This window comes from Aegilops tauschii, chromosome 3, assembly GCF_002575655.3.
Source record: "Aegilops tauschii subsp. strangulata cultivar AL8/78 chromosome 3, Aet v6.0, whole genome shotgun sequence".
NCBI classification, from domain to species: domain Eukaryota; kingdom Viridiplantae; phylum Streptophyta; class Magnoliopsida; order Poales; family Poaceae; genus Aegilops; species Aegilops tauschii.
Window position 1 is genome coordinate 282,312,780 of NC_053037.3, and position 23,137 is coordinate 282,335,916.

Genomic DNA, 23,137 nt, shown 5'->3' on the forward strand with positions numbered 1-23,137 from the left:
GGCTCCTGGGTCGTCGACTTCAGGTGGAGACGGCGGCGAGTGCGGCGCGGGGCGGCGGAGCAGACGAGGCGGCGGCGGCGCGAGGCGAGGGCTACGTCAGTGGCGTGCGGCGGCTCCGGCGAAGTCCGACGGCGGCGGCTGCGGTGGCTTGTTGCTGCTGGTGGTTCGAGGAGAAAACGAGGCGGGGCGGCGGCTTATAAAGGCGGGGAGGGGCGACGCAGCTTGGAGGAGGGGGCAAGAGAGGCGGCGGCGAGGGCGAGTCCGGCTCGGAAACGGCGGCGCGGCGGCGGCGAACTCCTGAGGGAGTCCCGATCGGGGACGGGGCGAGCGCGCGGCTGGCTGGGCTTGGCCTGGCCCGGTTGGCCGGGCCGGCCCAGTTCGGCGAGGAGAGTTTTCTTTTTTTTTACTGACAACAAAATAAAATAAAACACAAATAATAAAAATGATATATAGGCATATTATATATCAAAAATTTCAAAAAATATTTTCTAAAACATGAACATATTTTCAGCGGCAAACAAATTCCACAAAATTTTAAATAAAGCAAACAGTGCTACTGGTTCATTTAAATATCAAATAAAAATACCAAAATAATTTCAAATTTATTTCTCTCCATTTTTCTATTGTAGGGAATAATTTTACCTATTTTCCATATATTTTATTTTTGGAGAAAAATAATTTGAATAAGAACCAAATAACTCCAAATGGGTTTCAAAATAACTTCAAAGGGACTTTCAATTTGATTCTTTGAAACTTCCAGCTCTCTTTCTTAGCATTTGAAGAAGTCATTTTATCTTCTCTCATTAAACTCATTGAGTTGCATAAAGTTTTCGAATTTAAAATAGTTCCAAATGGAATTCAAACATTTTCAAAACCCTTTTCATTTATTAAATGGAAGAAGTCATATCATCTTCACTCCAGGGTTTTGTGATGAAATGAATTTGAATTCATGGAGATCATAAATGCAAGGTGAAAGTTTGGGAAAGTCCTTTTATTCCCTCTCATTTAACTTTCAAAAAGTTTCAAATTTCACACAAGCAACCACACCACAATCAAACAATCAATCAAAACTATTTATTTAATATAACATTCCAAAATTTAGAATTTTGGGATGTTACAGTTTAGATGTTACTATTTATTTTACTTTTACTTATCTTTTATATCTATCTCTATTAGATCTCACTCTTGCAAGTGATCGTGAAGGGATTGACAACCCTTTTTCGCGTTGAGTGCAAGTGTTTGTTAGTTTGTGCAGGTGAATATATTGGGGACTTGTTTGTGCCTGCTACTGGATCGATACCTTGGTTCTTAACTAAGAGAAATACTTATGCTACTTTGCTGCATCACCCTTTCCTCTTCAATGGAAAAATCAATGCAAGCTCAAGAAGTAGCAGGGTGTCCCGATCTGATAGTCTTGGCTAGATGGTAATTAGGACACAAGGGACACAGTGTTAGCCAACTTTGGGCCTTCTCAAAGAGGTAAAACCCTACATCCTGCTTTGTTGTATTGATTGTGAATGGAGTACAAAGTACAGGTGATCTAGCACGAGATTGGATGTGAATATGTCAAGACCCTGGCACCTCGATTTATATAAACACCGGGGGTACCTAGGGTTTACATAATGTCGGTTGTATCTAAAGGGCAATCATGCCAAGAACTATCTCTATGTCTTGGAGCTTACGTCAAGTCTTCATACCATTCCTTCCCGATGTTCCGGCCCCAGACAAACGAGCCCACCGATGATAAACTTAGGGGGTCCTCGGCCCTACCCATAGGTCGGGCAATCGATGACCCGAGCACCCCCTAATCTAGGACTCTGTCACAGTAACTTGCTCAAACCGCACCTTCTAGGGACATGCTCTTCTGAGTTTGCCAAGGTCTCTTAGTCAGCAGTCAAATGGTGCTCCGAGTTCGGCGCTCAGTCGGAATCTTACCATCGAGGAGGCAGTCAGTTTCCAAAAGGAAACCCTGAAGATTACAACCCACAACTATGTATGGCACAGACAAAGGCCTAGGCCCATGAAGATTACAACCCACAAGACAACCAAGCGAGGGGTGCTTCCACTAGCTAAAGTGCCTATAGTCGCATGACATTCCTTTTAGTCTAATGAAGCTCTCCGATCGGTCACTAGCATGACCAGTAACAGCCGACCTTCTATAGTCGTCTAAGGGAGGGGTCGCCCACAATCTCCATGAAGCATTGAAGGCAGCCGTTCGGTGAATATCTAGTTTTTTTAGGGAACGGTGAATATCTACGGTCATTACTACTCAGTTAAGGCCATGAAACAGTCGGTCGTGTCTAACCGTTACTGCTACTATCAATATCACCCTGTCATGACACCTCTTCTAGCATACTCTATATAAGAGCATCTCCACTCGCGCCCCCAACAGGCCCCCAGGTCGAGTTTTTTCGCGCCGGCGCCGTGAAAAAGACCCAGCCTCACCCCAGAACGCCCAAATCCACCGACTCGGCCCATTTTGGCCCGGCGATCCCAGGCCTAACTCAGCGCACTGGGGGCGCTTGGGGGCTCCGGCGGAAGGAAAACCCGCGCCTGGGCCACCACTGTCAGGTGAAAAAACGTCTTGCACAGACTCCCCCCTCCCGCGCGCACGCCTTCCGCCGCCGTGCCGATCCGGCACCACCTACCTACCCACCGCCGTTAGAAAGGCCATTCCCCCGCCGGAAAAGAGAGGGTTCGGCGCGGCACCCTCCACCCCGCTCCTGCGCGAGCTTTCCGGCGCTCCGGCCACGCAAGGTGGGGTTACCGGCGGCTACGCGCCTACCACGTCCGCCAGGTGTTCGGCGATTTGTCTGCTCGGCGATGGACTCGGACGACGAGGAGGCGTCCGCGGCGCTACTGGAGGAGGAAGCTGATGCCGATGCCCAGGACGAAGAGCATCTCATGGAAGCATCGACTGCATGCATTGAAAAATGGAAAAAACTGTCCATTTGCTTGGCAAGGGATGTACAAAGGCGCCAAAGGCGGTTGTAGTGTGGTACTTGAGGCAGCGGCCACACAGGACCTTTGGATTTGGCACTCCTTCTTTGGTATGCCAGGAACTCACAATGACATCAACGTACTGCAGTGCTCGAATGTCTTTGCTAAGCTTGTTGAAGGTCATGCTCCTCTGGTGAACTTCAAGCTCAATGGACGCCACTATAATAGGGGATACTACCTAGCAGATGGCATCTATCCGATATGGTCCACATTTGTGGAGACTATCTCAAACCATGTGCCAGGAGGCAAGAACTCCTACTTTGCCAAGTGTTAGGAGGCTTGCAGGAAGGATGTCAAACGGGGATTTGGTGTGCTCCAATCTTGATTTGCTCTTGTCTGGTACCCCGCTCAGACCTGGTCGAAAGATCAAATGTGGAAGGTCATGACTTGCTGTGTCATCTTGCACAACATGATCATTGAGGGCGAGTAGGAAGAGCCAGTGTTTGACACCGAACCATATTTTAGGCAGGGTCCTCTTGCCCAAGTTGATCATCAGCTACCGGCAACCTGGACTGCCTTTCTCAATATGCGTCAGGAGATCCGAGACCCATAGGTGCATTAACAACTGCAGCACGATCTGGTGGAGCACCTATGGAGGCTCAAGGGCAATGCCTAGCTCGACGTGTGATGAAATATGAGTTAATATTTGTTGAACTATTTGATTTGTATTGATTTGTTGAACTATTTGATTTTATATTGATTTTCTGTGATGAACTATGTGATAGCTTCTGTTGAATTTGTGCCGAAGCACGCCGAATATGGGCCGAAATTGATCCAATTTGCGCCGACGGTGGACCGAAATAGGCACCTGGGGGGCGATCTTGGGGGCGGCTAGGAAACCGACCGGCCCCATGCCGATTTTTCCGCCGCGCGGGGCTATTTCAAGCCCCTGGGTGGGGGGGGGGGGGGGGGGCGAACAAGTGAAGATGCTCTTAGCAAGGAGAAGGATGCGCTGAAGGTTATCTCTCTTGTAAACTTACATGCAAAGGCAAAAACACCACACACAGGAGAAGGGCCAAACGTGTATAAACCCTTATGCATACTCTCATCTATACCTTTCAATGGACACGACGTTCCTCCATATACAAACAACACGGTGGTCATACTACCAGTAATACATGTGACCACGCAAATCATCGTATGGTTGAATAGTTGTGATATAGGGTACAGCTGAGCCAGGGCCCGTAAACAGATTTCCGCTTGTCCATCCCATAGTCGAACTAGTAGTTATAAGATATCACAAAAATATACTCTAGAAGAGAGAATATAGACAACAATAGGCGACAATATTTAACAATCATCTCACTGGTAACATTTCATCCAGACGGAGAAACTCGAGTGAAACTTGCGTGTTTCAGCACAACAAACAGGCCAACATGTTACACTTGTCCAACTTGTGTTGTTGGTATCCTGTAGGCGGAGACCAAAACAGGTCGTTTGCACAACAATATAGACATCATCCTTCATGCTTAGCAATTAGCAATGGTGGGGAGGTCGTCGTCCTTTTCAATTGCAAGATTAGTGCGTCAAGATCACGTGAGGCGTGATTTTATCCAGTAAATCGTTGTTGGTTTCTCCCTGTTACCAAAATGGTAGCTGCTTCTACAATCGCACGACTCTGCTTTCTAGATCTTCTGGACACTGTATCCAGCTTCTTCAGTATTCAAGCTGTCGTTCCAGCTCTGAAACTCCGACCCTCCGAACTGTACTTCCTTAATGCCCAGATGACTGCAGAGAACCAAACAAACCCGAATAAGATTGATTGTTCTTGCATATATGAATACCGTAATAAAAACTTGACAAAGTGCAGAAAAATGCGAAGGTAGCAGTGTCATTCTAGCATTGTACCACCCGGGGAACTAGCAGTCAGGCAGATTCATTTTAACATATGAAGTCAAACAAGAACTAGACACGTACTTGCCATTATTCAGACAAACCAATCATGAGTGACATGTTGGTAAAGAAACAAATCAATTAATATACATTCCTTTCAGGTGGTCTATGTCAGGGCCGTGCTCGAGGGCACGCGACACCAGAGGCAGGAGACCGCCCCTTTTGCTTGGTTCGAGGGTGGCATGGCAGACACGGATACTACACGGACACCAGTTTACCCCGGTTCGGTCCACATGATGCGTAAAACCCTACTCCTACTTGTTTGGTTTCTTTGGTGGATGGAGGTCACAAAGTTGTGGAGTGGTGCTGCTTGTCCCGGGAAGGAAAAGGCAGATTCTAAGCTTATGTCTAATTGCCTAAAATGGTGTCCCTTTATACGGTAGCCTGGGCCTTCTTTTATAGGGTAAGGGTCACCACAGTTGCTAAGAGCATCTCCAGCCGTTTGGCCCCCCAGCGCACCCGGCGAAGGGCTTTGGGCATTTGCGCCGGCGGTTTTTTCGGCCTGGGGGGAATCAAGTTTCCAGCCGCGCCCCCAGGTTTCGGCCCCCAAACGCACAAAAATTAAAAGTTCTCTTTCCCGCTACCAAAAAACGACACAAGTTCAGCGATCATCATGCCACAGGTCGGCAATCAAACATAGCCAAAGTCCGGCAATCAAAAGGGGGCTAACCATAGACATGGAACTCAAATGGCTGGCTCCTCTGCCGTAGGGCTGGGAGAGGTCGGCGTCAGCGTCGGTGTTGTGGGCACAACTTCAGTGCTCGGCGTTGGCGTAGGCGTGGGCGTGGGTGTGGGCGTAGGGGCAGTGGTCGCCGCCGGTCCCGGCATCTAGTTCAAGATGAGGCCGCGCTCCGCCAGGTACCATGCCTTCACCTGCTCGTCCATCGTCAACATGTCTGCTCCCATCAGGAACGCCAGGTCGGTGTTACTCTTCTTAGCGGCGACGTTGGTCCTGAGAAGGTCGAGCTTGACGTCCTCCTTCGTCATCAACGTTGACCACCTCGCCTCGGATTTCTCCTCCCTCTTGGCGGCGTTGCTCTGGCGTCGGCGATGCATTGTTCTATCGACGATTGCAGCCGTTCGGCAGCGGGTGCCACGTCCCTCGCCCCCTTGGCTCTTTTGTTGCCATCAGGACGCCCTTCTGCCGCCGCCAAGGCAGGCGCGTCCGGGTTGTAGACACCGTCCTTGGCCTTGGCGAGGCCGAGTCGACACTCTGTCCATTTCTCGCATGACTCGATCCTGGTTCGAACATCCGAACCATCTGCACAGTCGAAGAACAAGTGTCGGCGAAGTACACGGCGAAGAGCTGGGCCGGCGAGCGATGGACATACATGACGCTCGAAGTTGGCGCCGCTTTCCGGGCGAGCCATGACCTCCTCTTGAATACCATGCCACTTGTTGCAGGCCTGCTGGATGGTCGCCAAATGGTTCGCCATGGCCTTCTCGCTGCGATCCATGTGGATGCTGGCGAAGTCGGGGTCGACCAACTTGCGCTCTTCGAATGCCGTCTTGATCCTTCTCCAGTAGGTGTCGGCGTTCTGATTCGCGCCGGTGATCGGGTCGATGCTGATAGTCTTCCATGCTTCGGCGAGGCACTCGTCTTCCTTTGGCGTCCACTTGACGCGAGGCTCGCACGGCCTGGCGTTGGACGGTCGCTTCTTCTTTCTCCCTTTGGCCGCTGGCTCGGCCTGGCGTTGGACGGTCGCTTCTTCTTTCTCCCTTTGGCCGCTGGCTCGGCCGGCTCTTCCTCCTCCACCTCCTCCTCGGCATCGTCGTGCTCGATGTCCATGTCGACGGCGGTGTCTAGCGTTTCGAACCCGGGGCACGAAGTGGCGGCGACTGAGCCGTTCGTGATGATCTCGTCCATGTTGGCTTCTGTGCTGTTGAACTGCGGCGCCGAGCCATGTGTGAAGGGTAGGGCCCCACGGCACAGAGTCGGAGCAGGCGAGCCTGAGCACGTCGGCGGCGAGTAGCTGTACTGGGTGTTGAGGCCGGCGGTGAATGTGGGGAAGGGCGTGCGCGGGTCGGGGTTGAAGACCGGGGGGAGGACGTGCGCGGCGCCACGCCATGCGGGAAGGTGATGTTGGGGTTGAAGCCGCCAAGCGCGTCGCCGTCGACGTACCCAGGCGAGGGCGCGTACCCCCACAGTGGAGGCGAGAAGTTGGCCGGCGATGCGACGCTTTGCTGGCTCCCCCACGCGCCTTGTGGGCACTGGCCGGCCTGTTGAGGTGGAAGGTTCGCCGTCCCCGCGCGAGACGCCTCCTCCTGCTCCGCCGCCGCGTCCCTGGCCTTCTTCAAGTTGAGCCTGTTCCGCCGATCGATGGTGACCGCCGCCCGGCGATCAACGTCGGCCTTCCACTTGGCGTTCGTCAAGCCCGGGGGCCTTGGCATCAGCGCCCTCGGCTTCCTCTGCTTTGGCTGCACGGAATCGGTGGCTAGGCGAGGGGGCACATACTTCTTCGGCGGCATGGCGGGCGGATCTGGGGAGAATGGCGGGAGCGGCAGGGAAGAAGGGGGGGCGGTAATGGGAAAATGGAGGGAAAGGGGCAAAACGGCGTGAAATACGGCCGGTGTCGCCGACAGCGCGGGCCCACACGCCTTTTCGCTTCAACCGGTGCCCCCAGGCACCACCCGGTGCGCTGGGTTCCGCTTGGGTTCGCCGGTTGTAATTTTGACCCAAACCGGCAAAAAACAAGGATCTGGGGGCGCGGCTAGGCCATTTTTTCGGCGTCGGCGGTAAAAAAGGCACCCTAGGGGGCCTGTTTGGGGGGCGGCTGGAGATGCTCTAAGAATGGTGCACCTAGACGTACACCATGGCATCTGCCACCTACCTACCGCATTAAATGCGGGGGCAAGTGTCTTCTCTTTCTGGCTCCAGGAATGAACGCCTGTCCCATCGCTGCCGCTAAGCGTAACTATCCCCTATTAACATGCCACGCACCGTAACAAGTGCCTTGTCTGTGGTAAAGGAGCCGGGTGCGCGATGCGTCACGACACTTACAGGGCGGACGCCCTTAGCGCGCCACGCGACAGTAAAGGTCTGCGGCCTACGCAGCCGCTGGGCCAAGCTACTGCAGCGTCGAGGGGATGTCCCTGTGTCGGGCCGGGCTTGGCCCATGGTGGATCGGACGCTTGTTCCCGAGGAACGATTCCTTCGCAGGAGCCCACGCCTCTGGCGCTCTAGGAGGGGGGGGCAGAGAGGGGCTTCGAGCAAGCCCTACCACGCTAATGTCTTGGCGACCTCCTGGCGAGGAGGCCACTGTCCCCCGAGCGCTAGAAGGTCTCCGGGTACCCAGTATCCATGACACCGACAATAGCCCCCAGGCTTGGGCCTGGCGTGCGTTCTCCTCGTAGCCATGGCTAGGTCCTGTCAGTGCGTGGCGGGGACACATGGGAGGGATGGCTCTTTGTATAGTAGTGCCGAATTGACCGCTCGGGGGATCCCCAGTAGGGATGGGCCTGCTCTGCGCGTGGGCGAAGTGACAGGGGCCACCAAAGTCTTGAGGGGCGCAGAAATCGAATCCTTTGCGCGCTGCGCTTCGGATTTGAGACGCACATGCCTCCATGCACCGTCAAATCGATGCAGCACCGCTTCGATCATCGCGTGGAGCGCAAAGCATCGTGATGTCTTCGGCATTAAAACCCATCACTTAGTGATGCGACGGGACATCGCTTGGGTCTGCATGGGGAAGCCAAAAGGTTGATTAATGGCATTAATCGCTGGTGGGCGAGCTTCGCGGGGCTCTGAACAGCACCGTCCTGCGCCTCGACGGCGAGGTCGTGGAGCTACGAGGGCGCTTGGAGTGCGAACACGCTCGTCGGGAGGAGGCGGAGCAGCTTTTCGACCGCCACTACGTCGACCACAACGCCCAGGCGGGGGCCCTGTGCAACATCTACCTCTAGATCAACGACGGGATGGCCACCATCAGGCTCCATCCGTTCGTGTCGTATGGGGCGTTCGACGGACGCAAACTGAACCACTTGACCGCCTTCTTCCGCCAACTGGCCGTGGAGCTCGCCGGCCTGCGGCTCCGAACGGAGATCGCCGTGGGTGCAGAGGGCGAGCAGGCGGCCAGTGCAGTGGCCGCGCGCGCCCTCGCCGGAGTCCACCACCATGATCCCCACTTCCCTGTGGAGGTGGTGCTTGAAGAGCTCGACATCGAGAAGCGAAGGAGGGCAGAGCAAGCGGTGGCGCTGTACGTTGAGGCGGTGGTGCGCCTGGAGAAGGAGAATGACTTCAGCGACGCCTGAAGGCTCTCCTGGTCGACCGCCGATGGCCTTCCTCCTCCCCACTCTCCTTTTTCTTCTTCTTTGCTTAGTTGTCCCTTTTGCCTGCAGGGCAAGAACTGGCACAGGGTGTCGTAGTTTATGAAAGCAATGCAGTATTCCGTAGGCATTGCGTCTTTTGCAGCTCACCAAGGGTTTGTCTCGGTCGGCTATGTTAATTATATGCTAATTTCCTGTTTGTTCTGTTTGTGTTGCGATTTTCGAGCGTTCCCCATTTTGTTAGCGTTTCTAGGCAGGTCTCAAGTACTAGTATGCTCGTCGTAGGGCATCAGGGCTAGCCCGACGAGCGTCTACGGGATATAGTGTTCCTCGAGTTCCGCTGCCATTTCCGGAAAGGAGTGCCTTGCCGCAAACAGTCTTTGGGAGGACCGAGCCTTTGCGGGAACCTTACTTCTGTAGAGCGTCCCTTCACGCATAGGTTACGCCAAACCGTAAACCCCCAGCCCAAAGGGAGGACACTTAGCGCAAACGTATATATAAAAAATTTAACTACGGGCACTTAGATGTAGCCGAGAGGGAGCGTTGTGCTGGCCTGATCTCCCCCCAAGTTCCTTCTATTCGGTTGTGCGTTGTATGCGTGTCAACCCTGGCCGAATCGGTTCACGAGTTATGAAGTATACCATCCAGGCACTTGCGTACTCGACGTGCGGGAGCGACCCGTGCGAACGCCGTTCTTCCCAACAATAGGTCTAGGACTTTATGGTGGTAGCTAAGCACCATGGTAGTCCCAAGCTCGTGGACAGATTCGATCATGATTCTCACGCATACAGCGCGGTAAGTGAAAAAAAATCCAATTTGGACAACTTAATTTTATTTATCATACACGGGATCTGCACCCGGATACATGAGATCTGCACCCGGTATTTACATGCGTGTTAACAGAGTGGATCTGAAAACACTTGCGCCTATAAGGGTATAACTTGTGAAGATGGTACTTCTAGAGGTGCTCTATGTTCCACGAGTTCCGTACAAGGATCCCATCTTCGGTCTCTAGACGGACTGAGCCTGGCCTGGTGACCTGAACTACCCGGATAGGCCTTCCCACTTTGGTGACAGCTTGTTTGTTCCCTTCCCAGACTGAATCCAGCAAAGGACAAGGTCACCTTCCTCAAGCTCCCGGGGATGGACATGGTGACTGTGATAGCGCAGTAGTCCTTGCTGATAGCGCGCAGCGTGAACAGCGGCCCAGGTACGGACCTCCTCAAGCAAGTTGACATCATCATGTCTTCCTTGCTCTTGGTCGGCTTCATCGTAAGCTTGCACCCAAGAAGAGCCGTAAGTGAGTTCCGTGGGGAGTACAGCTTCAGCACCGTAGGCGAGGGCGAAGGGAGTTTCTCATGTAGCTCGGTTTGGCGCGGAGCAACCAAAGAACTGCAGGTACTTCATCAATCCATCGTCTACCGCATTTCTTCAGCCTATCAAAAGTTTGGTCCGGAGACCGTGCAACACTTCAACGTTGGCCCACTCTGCTTGACCGTTGCTTCTCGAGTGAGACACGGATACGTAGCAGATTTGAGTGCCAAGCTGTTCATAGTATGTTGTGAACGCACCACTTGTGAACTGGGTGCCATTGTCGGTGATGATGTGCTTGGGCACACCACAACAGCAGACCAATCCCCTCAAAAACTTGATTGCAGATTGACCAGTGACCTTTCGAACAGGTTTCACTTCCGGCCATTTCGTGAACTTGTCGATGGCGACGTACAAGTACTCGAAGCCCCCGGTGGCCCGGGGGAAGGGCCCGAGAATATCCAGCCCCCAGACCATGAAGGGCCATGAAAGGGATGGTTTGGAGTGCCTGCGCCGGTTGATGAATGCTTTTGGAGTGGAACTGGCAAGCTTCGCACCAGTTCAATGGCATCACTTATGGCGGTGGGCCAGTAGAATCCTTGTCAGAACGCCTTGCCTACCAACGCACGGGACCCGATGTGGGTACCATACATTCCTTCATGAATGTCTACCAGTAGCTTTCTTCCTTCTCCGCAGGATATGCATCGAAGCTTCACCCCGTTTGGCAGTCTTAGATAGAGGTCCCCATCTATCAAGACGTACATCTTGGCTTGGTGGGCAACTTTTTCTGCTTCGATGCGATTACCCGAGAGTTCATCTTCTTGAAGACAACAGACAAGGTTCGCGGCCCATGTCGAGGCTCGCGGTTCGACTGCTAGTACTTCGTTCTTGACAGGGACGGTCTTCCCAGGATCACTCGACGGAAGCTCTCCCGGGAAGGCCTTGCCTTCCTTGCTTGGGCAGGCCTTGCGTTGTGTTGGAGTGATTGTGGGCTGTGTGAGTTTTGGACGAAGATGCCTGGGGTAATGCGTGCCTTCTGGGCTGCCCATTTGGATAGCTCATCAGCAATGTAATTTTGAGCACGCGAGATGTGCTTCATCTCCAAGCCGTCAAACTGGCGTTCCATCTTTCTTACTTCATCGACGTACGCCTGCATCTAGGGCAGTTGTAGTCTTTGATGACCTGATTGATAACAAGTTGATAGTCGCCCTTGACGATCAACTTTTTGATTCCCAGTCCCGCAGCGATGCGGAGTCCGAGAAGCAACCCTTCATACTCTGTTGTGTTGTTTGTGGCCTTATCCCAAGTGTACAGTATTTGGATGACGTCCTGGAGGTGTTCTCCGGACAGGGAGACGAGTAACACTCCAGGCCCCGTGCCTCCGAGTGAAAAAGAGTTGTCGAAGTACATCGTCCAGTGGTCTGGGTCCTCTTTCCCAGGAAGGGAGGTTACTTCTTCTTCGTCCGAGGGCATCGGAGCCCATTCTGCGACAAATTCCGCCAACGCCCTGCTCTTGATGGTATGCATGCTAACGAAGGAGAGGTCAAATCGTGACAGCTGAAGAGCCCACTCCACGATGCGGCCGGTGACGTCCCAGTTGCGGAGGATGCGCTCGAGTGCATACGAGGTGACCACAATGATCTGGTGTGCTTGCAAGTAGTGCCTGAGCTTCCGGGAAGCAATGAGTACTGCCAAGAGGATTTTTTGTACTTCCGGGTAGCGCGCCCTAGCCTCGCGAAGGATGGCACTGACGAAATATACCGGTCGCTGCATGAGTTTCTTCCCGGCAGGCCCCTTCGGCTGGCTTTGGGCACTTGCTGATGATGATTCTGGTTCGTCGGGGTTTGTTTCCCCCATTCCGAGATCTTCCTCTCTCGCTCCGCCACTAGTGCCGCCCTCACTACCTGGCTTGGCCTGTGGTGGATCGGACGCTTGTTCCCGGGGAACGATTCCTTCGCGGCCCGCACCTCGGGCGTTCCGGCGCGAGAGGCGGGGGGGGGGGGGGGGGGGGGGGGGAGTCAAGGGATGTGCAAGAGGGAATCCCTCTTGATGACTTGCCATGCTGGTGTCATGGCGATCTCCTGGCGAGGGGGCCACTGTCCCCCGCGCGCCGGAAGGTCTACACCGACAATCTACGACATTTTCTTCCAAAGGCAATTCAGCATAACGCTCACATAGATCGCTTGCAGGCAGTCAAGCACACAATAACCGAAGACCAGAATGTCCTTAAAATTTACTGCAGCTTTGAAAATTTTACAAGTTCTGCAACTAACTGAACTTCCATTTGGACGTGTTTTCCGGAGAGTGAAAATGCTACTCCTGGTAAATTTAAAACCATACAATGTCTAAGAACTTACCTACAAAGAAGGAATAGCAATTGCTTCGCTTTAGAGAAAAAAGGAAAAAAAAAATCAATTCGTTGCAGCAGACCATTGTAAATGAAAGTATGGGACATAAATGATTGTGGAAAACGTCCATGAAGTCTTGCCTGACTATGCCCCAGCAAGCCTGGAGGAGCAAGCTCAACCAGGCCCTCATGACCCTGCTGCCCAAACGCGCTGACGCCCACCAGCTTCACGACTACCGGCCGATATGCTTGATACATCTGGTGGCCAAGCTCTTCGCCAAAGTCCTATCGCTGCGCCTCGCACCAAGGCTGGACAGCCTGGTTAGCCGCAATCAGAACGCGTTCATCACCGGCCGCAGCCTACACGACAACTTCATTCTTGTCAGGCAATCACTCATGATGCTTCACCAACTTGGAGCCCCTCGGATCATGCTCAAGCTCGACCTCACGCGTGCCTTCGACTCCCTATCTTGGCCGTTCCTCTTTGAGGTACTGTGCCAATACGGATTCGGAGACCGATTCCGGGAATGGCTCGCGATCCTGCTATCGATGTCTAGCACCCGTGTTCTGATCAATGGCGAGCCGGGCCCGCCGATTTGGCATCGCAACGGGCTGCGCCAAGGGAACCCGGTGTCCCCACAGCTCTTCGTGCTCGCTGTGGACACACTTGGCAGACTGATGCGTCGCGCCATTGACTCCGGCATTCTACAGCGGCTCCACCCACGCCGGCATATCCCGACGATCTCCCTGTACGCCGACGACGTCATGTTATTCTGCCATGCCACGACGGGCGATGTGGCTGCCATCAAGGGTATCCTGACCCTGTTTGGCGAGGCGAGCGGACTAGAGGTGAACTACGCCAAGAGTTCCGCCATTGTTCTCCATGGTGAACCCGCGGCGGACGTGGTACTTGCCCAGCTCGGATGCGGCGGACCTTGGCATTCCCCTAACGACGCGCCGCCCTACTGCCGCCCAGCTACAGCCATTGGTGGACTCGGTGGCCGCCAAGCTGCCCACCTGGAAGGCATGGCTCATGAATAAGGCTGGGCGCCTTGCTCTGGTCAAGTCGGTACTCAGTGCTATCCCCGTACATCAGATGCTGGCATTCGCCCCTCCAAAGAAGACCCTTAAGCAGCTAGAGAAGATTCAGAGGGGATTCCTATGGGCTGGACGTGCCATTGCCGAAGGAAGGCACTGCCATGTCAACTGGCGACACGTTTGCCGCCCCATCGAGTACGGAGGACTAGGGGTGTGAGATCTGGAGCGCGCCGGGATGTCGCTTCGGCTCCGATGGCTATGGTTCGCACGTGTGGACACGGACCATGCTTGGCAGGGGCTTGACCTCCAATTCTCATCGGAGGAGCGCGCGCTGTTCTTCGCCTCCACCACCATGACAGTTGGGAACTGCCTGTCGGCCCTGTTTTGGGATGATCGTTGAATCAACGGGCAGTCCATTCGCAAGCTCGCACCATTGCTCTACCTGTGCATCCCCAAACGGCGACGTAATTCTAGGACGGTGGCGGAAGGGCTGCTCGGGAACTCCTGGGCGCGTGACATCCACGGAGTCCTCGGCCTCCACGAGATAGGCCAATACCTGATGATCTGGCAGAAGGTGTGTCATACCGTCCTATCGAACGACCCAGACCGGCTGCTATGGAGGTGGACGGCCAACGGCATCTACTCGGCGCAGTCCTGCTATGCGGTCACCTTCCACGGCTCCACGCGATGCACTTCCTGGAAGCTGACTTGGAAAAGCTGGGCGCCACCACGAGTGAAATTTTTCCACTGGTTGGTGAATCAAGATCGCTGCTGGACGGCGGAAAGGCTCGCTCGTCGCGGACTGCAGCATCACCCCAGGTGCCTCCTTTGCGACCAAGCCACAGAAACAATTCAGCACCTGCTCCTGAACTGTCCCTTCGCTCGGCAAACATGGCATGCCATCCTGTCCTGGCTGCGCCTGCTGATCCGTGCACCGGCCCATGAGACCACTGTCATGGCATGGTGGCAGAAAGCGAACTCACACGCACCGGCAACGCATCGCAAGGCCCTCAGGTCAATTGCCTTGCTTGTTCCTTGGATGCTCCGGAAGCACAGGAACGCATGCGTCTTCGACAATGCGACACCCTCGATTGATATCCTAGTAGATAAGATTAAAGACGAGGCCTGCTGCTGGGTTAGAGCCGGTGCCCAGGGGCTTAGGGTTGTTCTGCCCACATCCTGGGATGTACACTGATTGGCCAATGCTGTTGTAAACTCACCTCCTAGGAGGCTTTTTCCACCCCCCCCCCCCCCCCCCTCTTCAATGAAATGAAACGCAAAAGCCTTTTGCGTTTTCTCGAAAAATAAATGATTGTGGACCTAAGTGGTTCACTTAAACGCGTTTCGGGTGCGCAATTCTTGAGTTCATGGGACTTAAGTGTTCCTTCACCATGAGTTTATGGACTAATGGTACCTTTTACTCAAAAAACATTGCAGTGTTCAGATTGTAAAGACCCTACACACATAACTAGGTAAGAACTAGTGCCTTCCGTTCCATTTTAATTTGTTCAACAGATGCTACACCATGATTCCAAATTAATATTTCTCAGACATGATTTTCAGGAGGCATGCAAAACAGAAAGACAGAGGGAATACACATAATGTGAAGTATATCGAAGGATCCAACTGCATCATCCTAGTGTTCAGATCCTGATGAATAAAGCCTTTAGTCCAAAACAAGTTGGGGTAGGCTAGAGCTGAAACCCATAAGAGTACATATACAACAACAATGATAAAAAGCAACAAGTGATTCCTCAAAAGAAAATGAAGTTCAAGGTTCAGAGTCTCACTCCGAATTTATGGTGGTTAATGAATTAAGCAGGATGTCCAAAAGCAATGGATCTTGAATACCAATGTCCACCCTGGGGAGATCAATAAGATCAAAGCTAAGAGTCAAGGCTGATATCAAATGCAACTACATATTGAACAAGTACAAGATGCATAATATTTTCTGTCAGATAGATCTATTTTAATTAAAGGGACTGGATATTTCTGACTCAAGCAGCCACACAAGCCTGAGAAAAAATATATTAGTATGATAAATGTCATTTAATGAAGATGTTGCACAAAGGTATAGTTTAGTGTTCAGGATTGAAATATGGAACAGTTTAGTGTTCCAGTAGATGTTGCACAAATGTACAGTATATTAGATAAATGGATAGTTCATGTACAATTCAGATGCTTGTCATAAGTGGAACTAGTAACAATTTCAGTCAGAGTTGGGACGTCGTACAAACTGATTTGACATACATGCAATAAGTCATAGCAGGCTTATTGCACCAACAAATTTGGTTAAAAGTCTGAGGTCGCACCAACTGATTTCTGAAAATTAAACCCAGATACAATGGTCTTTATGTTGCAAATGCTCTGTTGCATGTAATGTTATACTTTGCAAAATCTTGCTTATACAAACAACTGACAATGTCATTTAATAAAGAATGTTGTGAAGCCAGATAGAACAATCATGAAATCAGACTGTGGAATGACAACCCTGTTCAAATTACCTGCCATAACTCACATGCCAACATGAAAAAAAAATGCAATCAACAGTTTGTAATAAGGGCTAGAGAAAGAATCCACACCAGACACGTGCTAGGTTCTCTTGAATCTCTAGATCACCAATGTTGTAAAAGGATGTTGGTGCGGCGTTTGCTGCTTCAAGAGCATCATAAGTTGGTCTTTTACAATCTAAACTCAACTGTGATAGCTGCAAAGAAACAGTAGTTTCTTACTGCAAAGTAGGAAAGTCCAATTGAAGAACTGAAATGACCACAATATCCAAGATAATAGCAGATGTTAGGTGCTATATTCTTTTTATGTCAGCCATTTCAGCAAACACCGTAGGATAGTGAAAGTGAACACTATGAATTAGCCGTGTGGTGAGCCACATAAGGTCATCTACCAGTTTCAAAATGACAAATGTCCCATAATTAGCTGATATAAAGATTCTCATACCGTAGTATCATCATAGTTGAAGTATATGAGCAAGAAAACAAACGTTTTGCTCTCTACAAACTTCAGAAGGGGCCGTACATACGGTGCAATAAGTTTACCTGCATATTCATGGAATTGCACCCACCAAGGCGTCCAAGTATATGCCATGATCGCAGAGTCTGCAAGCACAATAAAAACGAAAATTGCAACATCATGTGAATATATTAGCTGCTACATAAAGCATCACGAGTACTCTATTTTGAAGGAAAAATGAAAGAACTCACATCACAAATTAATTTCACATCTTTTGGCAATAGAGCATTGTAGAACTCAAACCATATATATGAATTGGAGAAATCAAACCTAGCACAGGCAATAAAAAACACAAATTAATTACACTAGCAAAAGATTGTGAATACATCTTGTACACATGGTGCATGTATGAGTATGGAAGAAAACAGCGCTGCTGTCTTTAGTCCAAAAAAAAGAAAAAAATACTGTTGCATCGAAAGTATTCTTCTGCTCATCTCGGGTGAACAGTAAAATCGAAAGAAAATGAAAATAAATTCAAAAAATTCTGAAATTTTTTTGTGGTAACCTTTGACAAATGTTTTCTATGCTTAAAATTTTTCAAAAAAAAAAAAACAAAATTGATACTCCAAAAATGCCATGACTTCCAGGAATGTTCATTCCTGATAAATTTTTGCAAGCACATAGAACATTTGTCAAAGGTTACCACAAAAAAAATCAGAATTTTTTGAATTTGTTTACTATTTTTCCCGATTTTACTTCACCGGGAGCATTTGAGCTCGGGTGTAAATATTCCACGTCCTGTTGCACCTAGCACTATAGTTGTGCTCGCCTCGCTCTCCAAGGGGGGCGGCACGCGCGAACCCTAGCCGCCGCTGCCCCATCGCTCTCCTCCTCAACCACCAGCCCTGGCCGCTGCCGGATGAGGCCGACGGCCTAAGCCCGGATCGGCGGATGGCAGCGGCAAGGCGACCTCCCTTCGCGTGTGGCCCGTAGCCTTGGCCGGCGCAACCTGCTCGCGGCATGGTGGAAGAAGCCGGGGCAGCATCGGGCAATCTTGTGGCAGCCTGCTCGTCAGCGTGACAAGGAGGTCGAGTGCGGCTGACCATGGGGCGGTTCGACTCGCATGGGATCCAGGACCCGGTGCCTGGATCTGATGGTCACGACGATAGTTGTCGTGCTCGTGGGGACGATAGTAGCCAGTGCGGCGGCGGGTGCTCACTTGTAGCGCCAGAATTCGGGGCGGTGGCCTGTGGTGGCGCATCGGGTTATGGGTGGCTCGGCGCATGGCGAATCTGAGCCACAATGTCATGCTTCCTTGGTGGTGGTGGCGCTTGTCGGGCGCATGGGGTCGAAGGTCTTCGATGCGTGGTGTGGTGGTGGTAGTTTGGTGTGGCCAGCCTATGTCAGGCTCGGAATAGGGTGGCTGCCAGCAAAAGCATGGATCAATCTGTCACCTTCCTGAAGGCGTCGTCGAGGATAGTGTCACATTCCTTGTCGAATGCTTGGAACCCTCTATCCGGCTGCTTCTCAATTGGACGACGGCGGCACCATGTGTCGTGCGCCTCTTGAGGCCGTGGCTGATCTTCTTCTCAGTTGGCGTCATCTTGATATGGTCTAGAGGTACCAGAGTTTTCCGTCTGCGATCAGGATGGTGGGTGTGCATGTTTTCTTTTTTCTTTTTACAGCCAAAGGGGGGAGCCCCACCTGAAAATGATCTCATTTCAAAAGGAGACTGATCCAGTTTATAAGGGAAACTGGATCGAAAAGCTATGCAGATTGCGAGGATAACATATCGACGGTCGGGTGTGCATGGTGAAGCAATCCAGATGTGGACTCGGCTCTTCTTCATCTTTTTTTTTTTTGAGGAGCTGGACTCGGTCCTTGATGCCCTTCGATTTCGATGGCAGCACCACTGTTGATGTAGCTTCAGTCGTATATGGCTCTTGGTTCGGGTGTGGACTCAGTCACTCGTTGCCCTTCGGCTGCGCCAATAGCCTCCAGGCATCAGGGTTTGGTCTCACAGATTGGAGCTCTTAGTATACAGCTGTGGTGTTCCTATGCAACCTCTGAGGACAATGGAGAGGACGGCCCTCTGTTTCCTTCTTTTTGGTGCTCGCTGTCTCGGTGCAGCTATTCTCTTACCTTGTTTTTTTTAAACTAGGCAAAAAATTGCTATTTTCACCAATTAAGAAGAAGAGAGTTGCCTGGTTAATTAGAGGAAAGCCGGATGAAAACCTATATTACAAACCCCACACGGGGCACCGGTGGACAACCTGGCCACTGACAAGATCACAAGACAATCAACGACAAAACCGGATCATCGACGCCAACCGAGAGCATCATTGGCATCATCCATCACACCTGATCTCTTAGGCTTGTGAGTGCCAGTTGTAATCCCTTATCTTGTATTCTTCACACCTCTTAATGGAAAGGAAGCAAAAAGCCCATGTTTCTCGAGAACCAACCTGTGGTTGGATGGTTAGGAGGACAGTGGTACCCTGAGCCCACGAGGTATTAAAACCAAGTTTGACATTTTGGTGTCTCATAAAGGCGGAATGTTCTTTCAGTGGGAGGCTCAAAATCCGCCTGCTTATTCTCTTGGAGGTGCTCATGTTCATACAGGTGAGTGTATGTATGTGCTTGTGAGCGTCTGTACTGTGATTCTAAAAAAAAGACTCATGTTTCTCGAATGAAGTTTACCCTCTTTCTGTGCCGGGAAGAAGAATGAGATCCAATTCAGAATAGTGCTCTTTATAAATATAAAGAGTAGGCGTAGTTGAAAGATGAAAGACATAATTACTTGTTGAAGACGACCTTCATGGGATTGGGCGAGCCGGTCTTGGCCTGCACGATCTTGTGCCGCTTCTTCTTTATCCTCTCCTCCATCTACCCGATCAAAGAAACAGACCCATCATTAGAGGGACAAGCCATAGAGGGGGGGGGGGGGGGGGGGGGGGGGGGGGGGGGGAGGGGGGGTGGTAATCAGTTCTCACACGGGACTGGGCTTTCTTGGGGTCGTCGAAGTAATCCCCCATAATGTCCGCGATCTCGGGGTCGTGGTCATCCTCGGCGTGCTGCCCCCGCCTCGGGAGCCCCTCCTCCTGGAGCTCCTTCCACTCCTGCTCCTCCTCTTCTGTGGCCGTTGCGTGTACAGTTTCCCCTGCGCTTTGGCGGGCGACGAGGCGGGAGGAGGGCCTGAGCCCAGGGAGTACGCGTGCGCGCGGAGTCGCTGTCGCGGTTGGGAGCGGTAGCGCGGAGACGTTGAGGTAGCCGCCGAGTAGGGTGGGGAGCATCCTGGTGAGGGAGGATTTGATTGCTGGCTGCTGATACCCTGCTGGTGGTACTGAGGAGATTGTGAGGCGCGTGTTCCAGCCTCTAGAACCGCCGCGCCGCCTGGACGAACGGGGCGGCACGTCGGAGGTTGCGGAACGAGGACTGGGGGAACTCGGGAGCGTACCAGTGTAGTGGATGAGGAAACGAAAGAAGAGAGACGGGCGGGGCCAATCAGAGCAGGCCAAACGGGCTGTGCTAGCTGGGCCGGCCTGGTAGCACGCAGGCACTGCCTAAACGGGCCGTGCCTGGGCCTGGAGGCTGGGCACACGAGCCGGCACCGCATGACCCTTTTATTTATTTATTTTCTTTGTCTCAAAAAAAATTATTTATTTTCTTTTTGTCTCAAAAAAAATTATTTTATTTTTTATTCCTTCGTGCCGCCGGAGCGATCGCCATCTAAAAAATTTAGGTCCCCTCGCCTTCAGGTGCCATCTTGGCACTGCGAGGTGGGGGAACCTCGGATCTTCGAGACCTCTTTGTTCTTCGTCAACGTCCAGTGATCATCATAGTTGTGTGAGAATAAGTTTCCTCTTGTTCTTTGGCGGTGCCATGAGGTTGGAGAGTTTTTTGTCCTCACGTATCCAATTGTTCGGATCTGATGAGTTTATGTTTCTGTGTCAAGCTTTTTTTGTTGGTTTGATTCTTTATGAAGGTGAAATCTTTCATCGGCTCAATGGTGAAGATATAGTGATTCGACGACACGAACTTCTAGGGAAACTTCTAGAAAATAATCAGCGCTCACACGGGACTGGGCTTTCTTGGGGTCGTCGAAGTAATCCCCCATAATGTCCGTGATCTCGGGGTTGTGGTCGTGGTCATCCTCGACGTGCTGCCCCCGCCTCGGGAGTCCCTCCTCATGGAGCTCGTTCCACTCCTGCTCCTCCTCTTCTGTGCCCGTTGCGTGTACAGTTTCCCCTGCGCTTCGGCGGGCGACGAGGCGGGAGGAGGGCCTGAGCCTGGGGAGTACGCATGCGCGCGGAGTCGCTGTCGCGGTTGGGAGTGGTAGCACAGAAACGTTGAGGTAGCCGCTGAGTAGGATGGGGAGCATCCTGGTGAGGGAGGATTTGATTGCTGGCTGCTAATACATGTTGCTGATACCCTGCTCATGGGATGATACATCCATTTTGCATCATGTTTTCTTACTGTTATTTATAATGTTTTCATCCATAATAATGCTTTTTGGAGTAATTCTAATGCCTTTTCTCTCATAATTTGTAAGGAACACACCAAGAGGGAGAATTCCGGCAGCTAGAAACCTAGACCTGGAAAAGCTACCTTAGGCCACCTATTCTACACAACTCCAAATAAGCTGAAACTTCACGGAGATTTTTTATGGATTATTTAAGAAATATTGGAGCCAATAAACACCAGAGGGGGGCCACCAGGTGGGCACAACCCACCTGGGCACGCCAGGCCCCCCAGGCGCGCCCTGGTGGGTTGTGGCCTACTTGGCCCACCTCTGGTGCCCATCTTTTGGTATATAAGTCATTTTGACCTAGAAAAATAAGGAGAAGGCTTTCGGGATGGGGCGCCGCCGTCTCGAGGCATAACTTGGGCAGGAGCACTTTTGCCCTCCGGTGGAGCGATTGTACCGGGGGAACTTCCCTCTCGGAGGGGGAAATTATCGTCATCATCATCACAACAACTCTCCCATCTCGGGGAGGGCAATCTCCATCAACATCTTCACCAGCACCATCTCATCTCAAACCCTAGTTCATCTCTTGTATTCAATCTTGTTACCAGAACTATAGATTGGTGCTAGGGGGTGACTAGTAGTGTTGATTACATCTTATAGTTGATTACTATATTGTTTATTTGGTGGAACATTATATGTTCAGATCCATGATGCTATTTAATACTCTTCTAATCATGAGCATGTTTATCATTTGAGTAGTTACTTTTGTTCTTGAGGTCACGGGAGAAATCATGTTGCAAGTAATCATGTGAACTTGACATGTGTTCGATATTTTGATAGTATGTATGTTGTTATTCCCTTAGTGGTGTCATGTGAACGTCGACTACATGACATTTCACCATATTTGGGCCTAAGGGAATGCATTGTGGAGTAGCAACTAGATGGTGGGTTGCGAGAGTGACAGAAACTTAAACCCCAGTTTATGCGCTATTTTGTAAGGGACCGATTGGATCCTAGAGTTTAATGCTATGGTTAGAATTTATTCTTAATACTTTTCTCGTAGTTGCGGATGCTTGCGAGAGGGTTAATCATAAGTAGGAGGTTTGTTCAAGTAAGAACAACACCTAAGCACCGGTCCACCCACATATCAAATTATCAAAGTAGCGAACACTAATCGAACCAACATGATGAAAGTGACTAGATGAAATTCCCGTGTACTCTCAAGAACGCTTTGCTTATTATAAGAGACCGTTTTGGCATGTCCTTTGCCTCAAAAGGATTGGGCTACCTTGCTGCATACTTGTTACTATTATCGTTACTTGCCCGTTACAAATTATCTTGCTATCAAACTACTCACTACTTACAATTTTAGCACTAGCAGACAATACCTTACTGAAAACTACTTGTCATTTCCTTCTGCTCCTCGTTGGGTTCGACACTCTTACTTATCAAAAGAGCTACAATTGATCCCCTATACTTGTGGGTCATCAAGGCTATTTTCTGGCGCCGTTGCCGGGGAGTGAAGCGCCTTTGGTAAGTGGAATTTGGTAAGGAAACATTTATATAGTATGCTGAAATTTATTGTCACTCGTTACTATGGAAAACAATCCTTTGACGGGTTTGTTCGGGGTATCTTCACCTCGTCCGGAACCATAATTAGTTACCCCTCAACCTACTGCACCTACTGAAAATATTGAATATGAAATTCCTTCAGGTATGATAGAAAATAACTGCTAGCTAATCCTTATGCAGGAGATGGAACAAAACATCCTAATATGCACTTGATATATGTACAACAAATTTGTGGATTGTTTAAGCTTGCAGGTTTACCCGGAGATGAGGTGATG

General features: G+C 51.1%; 1 protein-coding gene across 1 annotated transcript; it reads right to left on the minus strand.

The window, feature by feature from the left end:
* Positions 1-4,121: 4,121 nt before the first annotated feature.
* Positions 4,122-20,295, minus strand: LOC109756795 (uncharacterized). The gene is made up of 7 exons (XM_020315630.4): positions 19,816-20,295; positions 19,623-19,708; positions 17,074-17,152; positions 16,909-16,968; positions 16,438-16,562; positions 15,646-15,717; positions 4,122-4,728 (listed from the first exon to the last, which is right to left on the minus strand). The coding sequence occupies exons 1-7, from the start codon at positions 20,113-20,115 to the stop codon at positions 4,626-4,628; spliced, it is 825 nt and encodes a 274-aa protein (XP_020171219.1). The 5' UTR covers positions 20,116-20,295; the 3' UTR covers positions 4,122-4,625.
* Between the last annotated feature and the right edge of the window lie 2,842 nt (positions 20,296-23,137).